General features: G+C 44.3%; 1 protein-coding gene across 4 annotated transcripts in view; it reads right to left on the reverse strand.

Moving 5' to 3' along the window:
- The window catches only part of LOC129839704 (testis-expressed protein 2-like), a 62126-nt gene that overhangs the window by 21935 nt on the left and 22781 nt on the right, over positions 1-17410 (reverse strand). For all 4 annotated transcript variants that reach the window (XM_055907280.1, XM_055907281.1, XM_055907279.1 and 1 more), the window contains exon 3: positions 2086-3643. In XM_055907280.1, coding sequence (XP_055763255.1) covers positions 2086-3618 — 1533 coding nt within the window. In that variant the 5' untranslated portion in view covers positions 3619-3643. The remainder of the gene's footprint in view (positions 1-2085; positions 3644-17410) is intronic.

The raw sequence follows: 17410 nt of genomic DNA on the forward strand, positions 1-17410 counted from the left end.
GTGGGGGTCAAACAAGACAGTGAACCCTCTCCATTATATTGTGACTGACCGACTGGCTTTCGTTGACAGTCCAGAGGTGACATCATTTGGAAGGAGGGCCACGGGACATGGGGTGACCACTCTTCCACAGGGTCTACTACTGCCTGGCAAGCCATGGAGGGCATTAGCAGTGAAGAGAAAGTAGGCTAACAGGCTTTGAGTATGATATACAGCCACAGTGGCTATGGTCTGTCTGATCCATTTGAGTGCTAATGCTGCTAAATGCACAGCTGGCTTCCCTCAGGTAATTTATTGTCTATTAGTGCTAACAATGGAGGATGAGGTATATTTGCCTCGGAGGCTCGCTCTTTTGTTCCCTCTGACATCAAAGCGTTGAGAGAGTCGAAGCGTGGACGATCTCATTTACTGCTCAAATAGGCGTATTTCTTCTCTGAATGGCACTTTATGTGGGCTGTCACGACAGTCGTCTGTATTTGTCTAGAGGAGAGACTAGTCAGGAGACTAGAAGAGGATAATATAAGAGGCTTTGACAGGATGCTAGCAGATACCCATAGACTTCAAGTCATTGCGCTAACGTTAGTTAGCATTGGTTCGCAAAACTACCTCTAACTTCCTTCATACTGGACACAGATACATATAAATGGTATCCACTAGTTCGTTTGACTCTGGGAAAGTAGATACATGGCCTCATTGCGAAAATCCTAGAGTATGACTTTAAGCCAGTCACAGTTAATGATGGGTGCTGAAACGTTGTACATGTAACTGCCAAAATAAAGGAAACTTGAGTAAATGAGGGATAAAGTATATTTAAAGTAGGTGCTGCCAACACAGGTGAGGTTCCTGAGTTAAGAAATGAACGTCCCATCATGCTTAGTGTCACATATAAAAATCCCCTTTTGCCCATTATTTTGGCTACAATATATAGAAGAGACCTCGGTGACTTTGAAAGAGGGGGTTCAAAGGAGCATAGGGTGTCTGTGTGCGTCTGTGTGTGTTTCAGTCAGCAGATCTCAACCCAATTGAACACGTATGGGAGATTCTGGAGATTACTGAGATGGCATTTTCCACCACCACCAATAAAACACCAAATGATAGAATTTCTCGTGTAAGAACGGTGTTGCATCCCTTCAATAGAGTTCCAGACTCTTGTAGAATCTATGCCAAGGTGCATTGAAGCTGTTCTGGCGGCTCGTGGTGGCCCAACGCCCTATTAAGACATTTTGTTGGTGTTTTCTTCAGTTTGGCAGTTACATGTAGGTGATCAGTCAGTAATAAAGGAGACCTGATCTAGGCCTACTTCACGGTGACCTTACAATTCATTCTCTACAAGGGTTGCACAATTCCCAAAGTTCACAGGTTTTTAAGAAGTCCCAGTTGGAGGATTCCTGGAATTAGGAGGGATTAAGCAGGGAGGAAATCCTCCAGCAGGGATTTCTGAAAAATCTGAGAACATTGGACGTTTTTTTAAAGGTGCTTTTATGAAAACAGTATTGCACAGCAGGAGCTAAAATAATAATTAGTCGCAATTAAGACCAGGCTACAAGATGGTCACCCGGCTTCTTCTTAAAAATGTACAATGAACACCAATGGGATCAAGGCTAGTGAATTACAGGTCAACCTTGAGAAATCGATCTCTAATGGTCGGTCTAAAAGCAGCTTTGCTCTGATAACACAAGTATTGGGAAAGTTCAACGTGATACCTTACCACAGCAGGTCTCTCATTGTTAACGAACAGAAATCTGGCCATTAGCTAGGTAATAATAACATGGTCTTATGAATCATTCCTTTTTGGGGTTGTGTTCAGCACCACTGCCTATTCGTGTGACCATAGATTTCTGCATATCTTCAGTTAATTGGTTTTACAGTGATTTCAAACCTCTCCTCAGCGATCCCCAGCCTGTCCAATGAATTTGCTCTATTCCAGATCTAGCACTACTGATTCCACTTCTCAACTAATCATTAAGCCCTTGTTTAGTGAATCAGGAGTGGTAGTTCCAGGGTACAACTCAATTGTGGAACATCTGGGGGTCCCTGAAGAGGGGTTAGAGAACCAATAGGTTAGAAGAAGATCATGGAGTTCCTCACCTTGAAGATGCTTGGCTCTTTGATGCCCAGCTGGGCCATGTTCCTCAGCTTCCCCTGGTGTCTGGGATGTCTGGTGCGATTGCCAGAAGGCTTGGGTCCGGCCAACCACACCACAGCGATAGCTAGCATGAACCCTAGTCCCACTCCCAGCAGCATACCCCCAACGTAGGTGGGCAGGGGCAACACGAAGTACCCGTAGACCAGCGCTGTGATGATGATCAGGGTGTAGTGTGGAATGCTGGGTGGTGGATCTTCTCCCTCGTACTTGTCGTCACTGCATAGTTCCGAACTGCCACTAGGCGGCAGTCTGACTTGGCTACATGTATTGTCCGTTGTGTCTCCATAATCCCCCTCGGTATCCTCAAAGTCCTCACTAGACAGGATGCAGAAGTCCTCATCCTCCAGCTTGGCCAGGGCTGACATGGAGCACTTGTCCAGGCCGAGAGAGGCGGAAGCGGAGGAAGACATTTTAGGACTTCTGGTGTCAGAGGTGGGATTTGGAGAGCTGGCTCCGTTTCCAGTCCCCTCAGACTCCCAGTCGTCCCCGTTTTCCTCCTCCTTGATGCTGTAGTTGTTGTTGCTCTCCGGTTGGCCGTTGTTGAGGGAGGCCAGGCAGGTGAGCTCCGAAGCACTGGACGAGAGTGCTTTGGACCGAAAGGCACTGCTGCCAATGCCTCCGCTCTTGTCCTCCATGATCTTATTGAACAGCTGGAGAGGCTCGTAGATGGCCTCGGAGAAACGGCGCTTAGTGTCCTCAATGCTCGCCTCCACGGACGCCTTAAAGAAGTTGCGGCTGTCTGGGGAGGTGAGCGTCGAGGAGGGGGCGGTCTTGGAGTCACCCCCGGCAACGACGCCTACTGGGGCACGGGACTGCGTGAACTGCTTGAAGAGGTGCAGGTTGAGGCGGGAGTCCGAGAGGCGGTAGGGCGAGGAGGAGGAGGAAGGTGGGGATTCCTGGGAGGTGTCAGAGGAGAGTGACTTGACCAGCGTTTTCATTAGGTGGCGGTGGCTCACGGAAGTGGGGGCAGCGGGGGAGATGGAGACATTTTCAGAAGGCTCAATGATGTCAGAGGATAGAGACTTGACCAGGCTGAAGAAAGGTTTGTCACTAGACTTGGAGGAAGTGGATTTAAAGGTAGAGGCAGGGGAAGGAGAGGAGCTTTTCAGTTCAGAGGGTAATGTGGAGGTGATGGAGCTTTGAGGACCAGTTGAGGACAACATAGGCAGAACTGCAGCCTGATCCTCTGAGTCCAACCCGGCTCCATCAAGGATCAGATCCTCGCTGGCCTCCAGGGCCGTCACAATGCCTGGGTCCTTTATAGGTCCAGCAGGGGGAAGAGGAGAGGACACAACTGCCCCATAGAGCTCCTCTTCCTCCTCCTCCTTTTCCTCGCCCAGGGGCGAGAAGTGGATAGTGATGGACTTCCGGGACAGCGAGCCCTGGACGTGGAGCTTGGGTAAGGCTGGCGGCCGTGAGGCTGAGGGAGGAGGAGCTTTGGCGGTGTCTGCATGGCTACTGTGGCAGCTGGCCATCGCAGTGCTCCTGCTGGGTCACAGCCTAGGGAGATAGACAGGGAGAGGGCAAAGGTTACACACGTCCCCATACTGTATCATCACCAAACAAACTCCCAACTACAAACAGATGAACCTACACAAACAGGAGGGCAATGTTAGACATGTAGGCAATTTAGTCCACGATGTCCCCATAGTGTGTCATTATCGAACAACCTCAACTCAGCCAGAACAAAGAATGGGTTCAACAATGGGCATTAGACTGTTAAATCAAGGTTTGGAGGAGGAACCTACTCCAATAGCAGGACTCGAAGGCGTATCACTAAGCAATTAACAAAAAGTTAATCAGGCCGAGTTACAGTAGCCGATTCCTACAATATCCTTATTGAAAGCAGGGCCAAATCAATGAGAGGGGAATTTAATTAAGCCCTTAAAGACTTCCCCTGGCTGAGCTCTGTCCTTTGATAGGGGATGGAGTCCAACACAGCTCTGACAGGAAACCCACAGTTTCCGTGACAAGCATTGTCACCACACTGAGGGACCAGCTGGCTTGCAGGGCTGGTGAAAGAGAACCTAAAATACCACCCTGTAGGCTGATCCTATGTCCTAGTCTTTGGGTGGGTAATGCTGAAATCATGGCTACTATAGCAATGATCAAATGGGAGCAAAATCACAAGGCGATCCCTATAAAATGGCACTGAATCGATCGTAAGAGTCTACAGACAGTCTACGATATCACAAGAATACAAGAAGCAAGGAAGGTTAGAAGGTAGCCTCATAAACGAAGACAGGGAATGGTAGAGTCGTCAAAATCAATGCAGGCTTTCCTGGAAGTTACCAAGTTGACATGAATGCATGGCTATATGGATGAATAGATGACTGCATGGTTATCTGAATATAAATCACCGTTTCCCATTCCCAGACGGAGAGAAAGGGTTGAGTGGGTAGAGGCTGACAGAATGCCATGCTGTGTGTCTCTCTGTGCTTGTTCAGCGTCAGCCTTCCCAGCAGGCCAATAACCCCACCCACACCTAGTGATTATAACCCCACTGTGACACCACCAGGTGAGAGACTAACACACACACACACACACACACATCATATGAAAGCATTCAAATGTGTGTGTGACACACTAACCCTCCTTTTCTGGGTCTTTCTCTCACATGCTCACACACACACACCCCTCAGAGCAATACATAAAATGCCTGACTAATTATTTGAAGATAAACAAATCCTTTATAAAAGGAGAAAGTGGAACTTGTTTGAAACTTGTTGACGGTAATAGAAACAAAGTGGGATGTACTCTCTGGGATTGCCTCAGAACGGGAACAAACGCTTTCACAACAAGCTATGAGGGACCAAAATACCCAACATAACGAGACCGTCCCATCTAGGCCTAATTCCAAAGCTGTAATTCTGGGAACGGATTGAACAGTGTGGGACAGAGTGACATTTGGGACTGGTTGGTTGGTTCATCATATGACCCTTGGTCTGGATGTCGATAGAGAGCAAACGATGAGGTCATCATCCAGCCCGCACATGACAACGCACAACACACAGGCTTGTCTTATGACCGCTTGTGTCATCGACCATAAACAAGAGACGTTGTTTTGGAAATAAAATGGCAAGCAAGTGATAAAACAATGTAGACTGTGTAGAATGGACCAAACACAGGCTACCTTTTGCCTATAGGTAGGATAATCGTCCTGGAATGACAACCATACCCTTGGTATGCTGTTGTTTATGCTATCCTTTAACGAATATAGTCCGTCCTTATCTCAAGCTTCCTAGGCTTTATCATTTAACTGTATACCTTTGTGGTTCAATGATCCTTTAACCATTATTAGAGCAAGACCCTGGGCAATGGTCTCCGAGTGATGTAACAAGGCGAATGGTGATGTTTCCACTAGGCTAAGACGCTACGACTGCGTGCGTCACATGACCACGGTATCCCACTTACAGTCACAAGAGAAGTCACGGAGAGAGTGCTCATCCAATTAATAAGCCCAGACTGGGTTTCGTCTATGGTACAAACTAAAGGGATGGAGATAGCTTTGGAAGCCAGGTTAACAAGGTACTGGTTAGACACTTGCGCTTGTTATTTGCCCTAGTTGTCAGGTGATATCTCTGGAAGTGACCGACGGAACAGCTCTAGAAGTTACATGTACACACAGATCTAAGATCAGCCTACCCTCCTCTATTCATAGCCTTAATCATTTAGAAGGGAGAAAGCAAAACTGACCTCATTTCAGCATATACTGTAAGCCTCTGGGCAAATGGTCCTAATTCAATGAAGCCAGTGAGTCGATGAGCAAGGGCAGCTCAATCACACGTCGCACAATGATGATGTAGTATGCCTAAGGCCTCACTTATGGGAGGAAGGTTATTAGGCCTAAAGATATAGGCCTACCTCAGAGCCAAGGACAAAAACACAGTTTAACTTATTCTGTATGAGAGATAGTCTATAACTGCAACCAACCCAACCCCCTCAATACTAAACCATTTAAGACAGTGACACGCTTGAAACATGACCTTTACAACATGACAGTGAAAGCCATTACCACTTCAAACCCGTTTGACGGTTATTACATTATGACTGTAGTCAACTTCAAAGGGGTTGTCTGACAGTAGCCTAGGCTACATAATGGAGCGGTTCTCGTGTAAGGCCAGTGCTTGAATAGCACGATTAACATTTTTCAACAAGAAATGGTTAACAAAACAGTGGTGGAAAGCCTTGCCATTAGGATCAATGTAAATGTGGATTTACATTTAAAAAACAGTGTTTCAGAAAGAGAGAAGAGGGGGTGCATGATAGAGCATTGAGTGCAATGCAAGTGCCATATTTAGATAAGTCCAGACATTGAGCAATGGTTTTGGAGAGAGCAAGTCTTCTGCAGGTGAAATGGACACCTACTATGGCCCTCCAGCGTGCACACACAAGCACAGTTTAACCGTTTTTTAATATAAATGTTTTAATTTAACCTTTATTTAACTAGGCAAGTCAGTAAAGAACAAATTCTTATTTACAATGACGGCCTAGGAACAGTGGGTTAACTGCATTGTTCAGGGGCAGAACAGATTTTTACCTTGTCAGCTTAGGGATTCGATCTAGCAACCTTTCGGTTACTGGTCCAATGCTCTAACCACTAGGCTAACTGCCACCTCTACCGTTGCATGCAAACAGTGCACTAGGGCTGCACAATTAAATTGCAATATTGATATATGTCGCAAGAGGCTTATTATTATTTAATTTTTTACACCAATGTAACAAGGGTCCCCTGGGATACTGACCAACACTTTGGTTCCTACCCTGTCACAACAACTTTTAACTACCTGTTTTTTCATTAGTTGTCATGCCAAACACCAACCATAGAATTGCAATACTGATTTAATTTCTATGATGCCAACAGTTCACCAAAGTGTTTCGATCTAAATCTCAACTAAAATCACAAATATCAATATTTGGTTAACAAAAACATTGATTGATTGATTATTTTCCCATATTGTGCAGCCCTACGGTGCACATTATGCGCACGAGTTAACAATACACATGCAAACACAGACAGAGGCAAACATGCACATACCTGACGGCTACACACAAGGTGTGGTCAAAGTGCTGCTCTTAGGTCAGTATAATTTCTACCCTGCTGTTCCCCCACTCACAGTTACAGACAGAGAGCCGCTGTTCCGAGATCAGCTTCCTTCCCTCTATAAATAATGCATGATTTCAGCAGACTGCCAGATTGTTATGGATTGGTCTTGGCGGCTAAAAGCTGCCCTCTAAACCAACTTCTCCTGCAGAGGCACAATGAAGGAAAAGAATGGAGGAATATCAAATCAAATCACATTTTATTTGTCACATACACGTGTTTAGCAGATGCATTTCGCTGCACCCACAATCACATGTGCTTCTAGTTCCGACACTGCAGCAATATCTAACAATTTCACAACAAATACCTAATACACACAAATCTAAGTAAAGGAATTAAGAATATATAAATATATGAACAAGCAATATCAGAGCGGCATAGACTAAGATACAGTAGAATATAATATAGTATATACATATGAGATGAGTAACGCAAGATATGTAAACATTATTAAAGTGACTAGTGTTCCATTTATTAAAGTAGCCAATGATTTCAAGTCTGTAGGTAGGCAGCTGCCTCTCTGTACTACTCTCTGTACTAGTGATGGCTATTTAACAGTCTGATGGCCTTGAGATAGACTGAAAAACAGCTTCTCTCGGTCCCGGCTTTGATCCATCTGTACTGACCTCGCCTTCTGGATGATAGTGGGGTGAACAGGCAGTGGCTTGGGTGGTTGCAGTCCTTGATTATCTTCTTGGCCTTCCTGTGACATTGGGTGCTGTAGGTGTCCTGGAGGGCAGGTAGTTTTCCCCGGTGATGCGTTGTGCAGACCGCACCACCCTCTGGAGAGCCCTGCAGTTGTGGACGGTGCAGATGCCGTACCAGGCGGTGATAAAGCCCGACAGGATGTTCTCAATTGTACATCTGTAAAAGTTTGTGAGGGCTTTAGGTGACAAGCCAAATTTCTTCAGCCTCCTGAGGTTGAAGAGGCACGGTTGCACCTTCTTCACCACACTGTCTGTGTGGGTGGACCATTTTAGTTTGTCGGTGATGTGTACGCAGAGGACCTTAAAAACGTCCACCTTCTCCACTGGTGTCCTGGCGATGTGGATCAGGGGGTTCTCCCTCTGCTGTTTTCTTAAGTCCACGATCATCTCCTTTGTTTTGTTGATGTTGAGTGAGAGGTTATTTCCCTGACACCACACTCCGAGCCCTCACCTCTCTGTAGGCTGTCTCATCATTGTTGGTAATCAAGCCTACTACTGTTTAGTCATCTGCAAATTTGATGATTGAGTTGGAGGCGTGCTTGGCCACAGTCATGGGTGAACAGGGAGTACAGGAGGGGGCTGTGCATGCAGCCTTGTGGGGCCCCAGTGTTGAGGATCAGCGGTGTTCTTTCTAGAGGTCGACATATTAAAATCGGCATGGCTGATTAATTAGGGCCCATTTCAAGTTTTCATACAACAATTGTCAATCGGCATTTTTGGACGCCGATTATGGCCGAATACATTGCATTCCACGAGGAAACTGCATGGCAGGCTGACCATCTGTTACGCAAGTGCAGCAAGGAGCCAGGGTAAGTTGCTAGCTAGCATTAAACTTATCTTATAAATAAATTAAAAAAAATCATATAATCACTAGTTAACTACACATGGTTGATGATATTACTAGGTTAACTTGCTTGTCCTGCGTTGCATATAATCAATGCGGTGCCTGTTAATTTATCATCGAATCACAGCCTACTTCGCCAAACGGGTGATGTTTTAACAAAAGTGCATTCGCGAAAAAAGCACAATCGTTGCACAAATGTACCAAACCATAAACATCAATGCCTTTCTTAAAATCAATAAATAGAAGTATATTTTTTAAACCTGCATATTTAGTTAAAATAAATGAATGTTAGCAGGCAATATTAACTCGGGAAATTGTGTCACTTCTCCTGCGTTCATTGCACACAGAGTCAGGCTATACGCAACAGTTAGGGCCGCCTGGCTCGTTGTGAACTAATTTTCCAGAATTTTCCATAATATTGAAGGTTGTGCAATGTAACAGCAATATTTAGACTTAGGGTTGCCACCCGCTCGATAAAATACGGAACGGTTCCGTATTTCACTGAAAGAATAAGCGTTTTGTTTTTGAAATGATCGTTTCCGGATTTGACCATATTAATGACAAAAGGATCGTATTTGTGTGTTTATTATATTATAACTAAGTCTATGTTTTGATATTTGATAGAGCAGTCTGACTGAGCGGTGGTAGGCAGCAGCATGCTCGTAAGCATTCATTCAAACTTTACTGTGTTTGCCAGAAGCTCTTAGCAATGCTTGAAACAGAGCGCTGTTTATGACTTCAAGCCTATCAACTCCTGAGATTAGGCTAGCAATACTAAAGTGTCTACTTGAACATCCAATAGACAAAGGTATATGAAATACAAATGGTATAGAGAGAAATAGTTGACGCGTCATAACTCCTATAATAACTACAACCTAAAAACGTCTTAACTGGGAATATTGAACAAACAGCTTCCATATGTTCTGAGCAAGGAACTTAAACTTTAGCCTTTTTACATGGTACATATTGCACTTTTACTGTGTTTTTGCATTATTTAAACCAAATTGAGCATGTTTCCTTATTTATTTGAGACTAAATAGATTTTATTTATGTATTATATTAAGTTAAAAATAAGTGTTCATTGTTCATTCAGTATTGTTGTAATTGTCATTATAACAAATATAAAAATTACAAAATTAAACGATAGAATAAAATAAAATAAAAATTGGCTGATTAATCGGTACTGGCTTTTTTTGGTCCTCCAATAAATCGGTATCGGCGTTGAAAAATCATAATCGGTCGACCTCTAGTTGTTTCCTACCTTCACCACCTGGGGCAGCCCGTCAGGAAGTCCATGACCCAATTGCACAGGGCAGGGTTCAGACCCAGGGCCATGAGCTTAATGATGAGTTTGGAGGGTACTATGGTGTTGAATGCTGAGCTATAGTCACTGAACAGCATTCTTACATAGGTATTCCTCTTGTCAGATGGGAGAGGGCAGTGTGCAGAGTGATGGCGATTGCATCGTCTGTGGACCTACTGGGGCGGTATGCAAATTGGAGTAGGTCTAGGGTGACAGGTAAGGTGGAGGTGATATGATCCTTGACTAGTCTCAAAGCACTTCATGATGACAGAAGTGAGTGTTACGGGGCGATAGTCATTTAGTTGTTACCTTTGTATTCTTGGGAACAGGGACAATGGTGGTCATCTTGAAGCATGTGGGGACAGTAGATAGGGAGAGATTGAATATGTCCGTAAACACACCAACCAGCAGGTCTGCGCGTGCTCGGAGGACGCGGCAAGAGAATCCGTCTGGGCCGGGCGGCTTTGCGAGGGTTAACACATTTAAATGTCTTACTCACGTTGGTCACAGAGAAGGAGAGCACAGTCCTTGGTAGCTGGTCACGTCGGTGGCACTGTTTCATCCCCAAAGTGGGCAAAGAACGTGTTAGCTTGTCTGGAAGCAAGGCAAAGGTGTCCGCGACGTAGCTGGTTCTCCTTTTGTCGTCCGTGATTGTCTGTAGACCCTGCCACATACGTCTCGTGTCTGAGCCGCTGAATTGCGACTTCACTTTCTCTCTATACTGACGTTTCGCCTGTTTGATTGCCACCATATTCCCAGTCACCTTGCCATGGTTAAATGCAGTGGTTTGCACTTTCAGTTTAATTTGTGATTTTAAATGATAAGACATGAACAGAATGGATCAGTGATTCGTATTCCCTGCAACTTCCTGAAGAGGATATGGCCCATCTAGTGTGAGCGGTGCACGTACATCTACCACTGTCTAGCCGTTAACGATGCTAATGAACGACCGCCTTCGGGCTCCCGAGTGGCGCAGCAGTCTAAGGCACTGCATCTTAGCGCTAGAGGCGCCACTACAGACACCCTGGTTCGGAATCCAGGCTGTATCGCAACTGGCCGTGATTGGGAGTTTCATTGGGCTGTGCACAATTGGCCCAGCGTTTTCCGGGTTTGGCCTGTGTATGTAGTTATTGTAATTAAGAATTTGTTCTTAATTGACTTGCCTAGTTAAATTAAATAAATAGGATGGAAAGGCTTTCCCCCAAAAAACTTCTCATTTAAAAGTTAACCACAAAGTAACCTATGCCTACCTGGCAGAACCATTAATTTTTGCATCAATCCAATGGCCATTTGTTTTACAAACTCCCTCACATGTGCGCTACAGAAAGACAGCTTACAAAACAGCAGTGCTGAGTGCATGCACACTTGAATTAAAAGGGTGAGTACACGCAAAAATCTACATTTCTATCATTTTTCCAAGACAAGTGATTCGCTGATGTGGTTTAAGCAATTTTGTGGAGATAGAATATCTAATTATGTTGTTTTTCTATTAAGAAAGTGTGATTTCAAGACTGGAAAGCAGAAAAAAAAAGAGGGTATTATTTTGCTGTGGTATTGTTTTGGTTATCGAGTATGGTTAGGTATCGAGTATCGTGATAGTAAACCTGTTATCAAAGTCATAAGTCTGGTATCGTGACAACACTAGTGGGAATGACAGGAGACTCGTCATATTTGTCATATAGGCCTAAAGAGAAATCTGGAAAGGTGATGTCAATGAGTGGAAATGGCTTAGGTGTTCATAGTCACACTCTCACCAGATAACACACACAATAGGAAGGACAGACCTTAATATAGAGTTATCATACTGCTACAGTGAGTGAAGAGGGTGTATAGTTGAGTAATGACATCATCTATGTGATTGACTTCATGGGAAAGCATGACCATAGTGGGGTGATGACGAGTCATGTAAGTTGAGTTCTCAGACTCGAAGGGCACATTCTTGAAATTCTATCCAAAACTCCTGAGGTTGTTGGGGCCCATATAGGTCTTATTAAATGCAATGCAAACAGGTGACAAAACTACATAATCTACTATAATTCTCTAAGGCTATAAGCTCAGCTAATTGCTAACAGGGGTGCACGCATTACTAAGAATGGACCACATGCACGGACACAAACAAGGAAAACATAAATAGGCCTAGGTAAAAAGCAATTCCTTTCAAGATAACAGTAAAAAGGTAAGAGCACTAAAAAAACATTTTCTAACATTGCCCGTGTTAAGAAAAACAATAATAGGGAGTGAAAACAAGAGGATTTAGTCCGGCAGAACAGGCTTGGCAATGAGCTGCCTGGTGCACTGACCTCTCCTGCTGCAGCTAATTTCCTCCTTGGTAAGCTTTCCAGGACCAGTGACCTCTGACCTCTATCCCGTCCCTCTCTCTGACCTCTATCCCGTCCCTCTCTCTGACCTCTATCCCGTCCCTCTCTCTGACCTCTATCCCGTCCCTCTCTCTGACCTCTATCCCGTCCCTCTCTCTGACCTCTATCCCGTCCCTCTCTCTGACCTCTATCCCGTCCCTCTCTCTGACCTCTATCCCGTCTCTCTCTGACCTCTATCCCGTCTCTCTCTGACCTCGACACAAAACGACCCCTTCTCTTCAACCCATCAGAATCATACAAGGTAATGTGATGCCAATAGTTTCAATATTATTCATCCTTTCGCCAGCATAGGTGATAACCTGTACAATAGCAACTTTTGTATGCTTTCTTACCATAATGCACCAACAGGCTGTGTCGAAGGAGCAAGAACAACAGATAATTCTATATTCCTTAATGGAGGATTGTGCAACCAGCAGTTTAAGTAGCAAGCTACTTAAAAAAAAATCTGATATCCAGTCGTCATGCCGACTAACAATTTCCTACAACTCCCACTAGCAACAAACCTTTCCCGGAATGAATTAACTTGTTGTTATGGTGATGCATTGTTTTTTTCCTACCACGACAACACGTGGAATTAGCTTTAACTCGGCCATTAGGAAAACCATCACGCTCACCGATATCTCATTTGCTGGCCCTAATCCAATTAGCATGTTAGCATCTGCTTAACTTTCACATCGATTTAGCGGCTAGCTCGCCCAGCAGCAAGATAAAATGGGCCCTGCTGAGTTTGAGGTCTTCACTGTTCATGCTAGCTAGACTGCTAATTGCAGTCAAAGAAAAAAGGGCTAGACAATAAGACGGTCAATGTGTGGGAGCTGGTGCTAGAAATGATGCAATAACAAAAAAAGGATGTGATTTCAGGTCAGTAAGGATATCAAATATCAGCAGCCCTGGTCTCACATTTAACACTGAACCACATCAAACCAGTCTGAGCTGGTATCTAGTGGAAAAGGTTCCCTCGGGTTGATGACATAGGGACTGCCCAGGGAATACCACCAGCATGCCATTGTTTTATGTTCTTTCCTGTAGTTCAACCACTAGGGACAGCATTATAGGCTCACTTAGAAAACAGCCCAGAGCTGTTGATAATGCTCTATGAGTGAAGATAGAATGAGTTAGTCTCATTCTTTCTGAGCGTTAATAGCATGTTGCCTAGGGTCTGACGGCCATAAACCTCTGAAATAATGTTGTTTCCATGGTAGCTTGTTTAACCCTCAGGAGAGGGGTATTTTTTGCAAGTCATCTTGTGTCTGCTGTGTGACAGAAATAACAGGCTGCTAGGAGGAGGGATGGCACAATAGCCTCACATCACTAGCCCCCTCTGAGGCCTTCACAAATGTCAAAACGCTGTTTTTCCAAATGGCAATCCAGAATAAACATGATCATTCTGGCAGCTAGCGTTCAGGGGACATCAGGAACTTGGTGAGAGAATAAGTCCGTGTGAAGGAGGGGGGGGGGGGGGGGGGGGGGGGAGTGAGTCAAGATGAAGTCAGAACGTGCAGCGCCGTCATTGTTTCGCGGAGGCTTGACAGGTGCTTGGCGGTTGCCCTCAAGATCATGTGGAGAAATGTACTAAGATGAGCCGGAAAGTTGAAATCTATACGCAACTCAGAGGACGACACGATTGGCCAAAGCAAAGCGTTTGAGTGTCCTTGGAGTCAAACCCACCTTCCATTACCAATCCCAATGGGACCGATGGATACTGTAGCTCACCAACCAAGCTTGCTCGAGACACACATAAAACGATAAAGCCTAGAGATCTTAACTTTCATTCTTTGTCAGAGAGATGACACGGCCCAACATTCCAGGGCCTGTTGGAGAGACTGTGTAATCCCAGCCCATGTATCCTAGGCAGGGATTAGCAATAATCCCCCCCACACAACTTTCCCTCTGTTTACTTATTCAACCTCTCCGCCGCTTTGCTAATACTGCAACTACCTGCTGAGTCGCTTACTGAAACCCCCAAAGCAATGTCAACCCACACAACCCAACCCAAAGCCTCTGGTTATTGGTGAACGGTGAAAGCATCTTCCTCTTCCCATGTGTCGTGAACAGTTCCTGCCGCCTTTGAAAAGGCAATTTACCAGGGTATTTAAGATAACACTACCTAAAAGGTGTTGAAAACGAGGAAATGGGAAGTAAAAACATGTTTGTAGCTCTCTCTCCCTGTGAATCACTCGCAGTGATGCTTTTGTGCTTTTACATGATGTAATACACTGCAAATTCGCAATAAACTGCGAGACGGGCCGCTACAACCTGGGGGGGGAAAAGAGATAGAATGTAGAATAAAAACATGTGGCGTAATAATCTTTCCAATTCTATTGAATTGGTGGGTGCGAGTCTGCCGGGTATGAAAATGCCTTTGTGCTAATGCCATTGACACAGAGCACAGGCAGGGGATAAGAAAGAGGGGATTACGGGAGAGAGGGGCGGCGGCTGAATAGGTGTAAACAGCGCAGTATGCTGGAGCTTAGCTAACACTGACTGAGCTGATAGCAAAGTGTGTGTGTGTGTGTCTTATTGAAGTATTAGGTGAGAACCTGGGAGAGAGAGGGAGGATGTGATTGGAGGTAGGGAAATGGAGAAAGAGAGAGCATAGTGAAGGAGGGTGTTGGAGAGAGAGGAGAGAAAGAAGAGGGGGAATAGACAGGTGAGGTAAAGGAAGAGAGAGAGGCCAATGAGTGTGCTTACACCTGACCACTGTGGAGTCTGGACAATCTTAGTCTAGCAAGCCTCCCTCACCCAACAGACTGGGAGCTGCTGTGGTCAAAACTGGCGGGGCAATGAGAGAGAGAAATGCCGGGCAGTGAAATGAGATCACGGCTATCAATTGTCAATTGCTATGCTCTAGTAAGTGAAGTATAGGAACCTTCTATGCTCTGGGTTGGAAGTTGGCAGTTGGCACAGATCTAGGATCAGCTTACGCTCCCCTTCACCCTACTCCTGTTAGCACTAAAGAAGTTGTGTAGTAGTAACTAACGACATCCATTGCCTTACATGAAGTGTTTGTGAGAGTACAACCTGTGTGCCAGTGTTACTATATAATAGAGGTCGCCCGATTATGGTTTTTCAACGCCGATACAGATCATTGGGTGCCCAAAAAAGCCGATACCGATTAAAATCAGCCGATTATTTTTGTTTTACTTAAAAAAAAAACAAATGCTTTGTTTGTAATAATTACAAATTACAACAATACTGAATCAACACCTTTATTTTAACTCAATATAATACATGAATAAAATCAATTTAGCCTAAAATAAATAATGAAACATGTTCAATGTGGTTTAAATAATGCAAAAACAAAGTGTTGGAGAAGAAAGTAAAAGTGCAATATGTGCCATGTTAAAAAGCTAACGTTTAAGTTCCTTGCTCAGAACATGAGAACATATGAAAGCTGGTGGTTCCTTTTGACACGAGTCTTCAATATTCCCAGTTAAGAAGTTTTAGGTTGTAGTTATTATAGGAATTATAGGACTATTTCTCTCTATACCATTTGTATTTCATATACCTTTGACTATTGGATGTTCTTATAGGCAATTTAGTATTGCCAGTGTAACAGTATAGCTTCCGTCCCTCGCCTCGAACCAGGAACACATCGACAACAGCCACCCTGGAAGCATCGTTACCCATCGCTCCACAAAAGCCGCGGCTCTTGCAGAGCAAGGGGAACAACTACTTTAAGGTCTCAGAGCGAGTGCCGTCACCGATTGAAACGCTATTAGCGCGCACCAGCGCTAACTAGTTAGCCATTTCACATCGGTTACACCAGCCTAATCTCGGAAGTTGATAGGCTTGAAGTCATAAACAGCTCAACGCTTGAAGCACAGCGAAGAGCCAGGCGGCCCAAACTGTTGCATATACCCTGACTCTGCGTGCAATGAACGCAAGAGAAGTGACACAATTTCCCTAGTTTAATATTGCCTGCTAACCTGGATTTCTTTTGACTAAATATGCAGGTTTAAAAATATATACTTCTGTGTAATGATTTTAAGAAAGGCATTGGTGTTTATGGTTAGGTACATTCATGCAACGACTGTGCTTTTTTCGCAAATGCACTTTTGTTAAATCATCCACCGTTTGGTGAAAGTGGCTGTCTTTGTTAGGAAGAAATAGTCTTCACAATGAGCCAGACGGCCCAAACTGCTGCATATACCCTAACTCTGTTGCAAGAGAAGTGACACCATTTCTCCTAGTTAAGAAATTCACGTTAGCAGGCAATATTAACTAAATATGCAGGTTTAAAAATATATACTTGTGTATTGATTTTAAGAAAGGCATTGATGTTTATGGTGAGGTACACATTGGCGCAACGACAGTTCTTTTTCGCGAATGCCACCGCATCGAATATTTGCAACGCAGGACACGCTAGATAAACTAGTAATATCATCAACCACGTGTAGTTATAACTAGTGATTATGATTGATTGATTGTTTTTTATAATATAAGTTTAATGCTAGCTGGCAACTTACCTTGGCTTCTTACTGCATTCGCGTAACAGGCAGGCTCCTCGTGGAGTGCAATGTAATCAGGTGGTTAGAGCGTTGGACTAGTTAACCGTAAGGTTGCAAGATTGAATCCCCGAGCTGACAAGGTAAAAATCTGTTGTTCTGCCCCTGAACAAGGCCGTTAACCCACCGTATCCAGGCCGTCATTGAAAATAAGAATGTGTTCTTAACTGACTTGCCTAGTTAAATAAAGGTGTAAAAAAAATAAAAAAACGGCCAAATCGGTGTCCAAAAATACCGATTTTTGATTGTTATGAAAACTTGAGGCCCTAATTAAATCGGCCATTCCGATTAAAATCGGTCGACCTACTATACACGGCTCCGCTTGAAAAGTGAAGAATACGCTCAGAGATGTCCCAACTCCATTTCTATGGATTGCACTCCTCTAAAAGTGAAAGCCTCATTGACTAATGCTTGAGCACAGCC

The sequence above is a fragment of the Salvelinus fontinalis genome, chromosome 40 (assembly GCF_029448725.1).
Source record: "Salvelinus fontinalis isolate EN_2023a chromosome 40, ASM2944872v1, whole genome shotgun sequence".
Lineage (NCBI taxonomy): Eukaryota > Metazoa > Chordata > Actinopteri > Salmoniformes > Salmonidae > Salvelinus > Salvelinus fontinalis.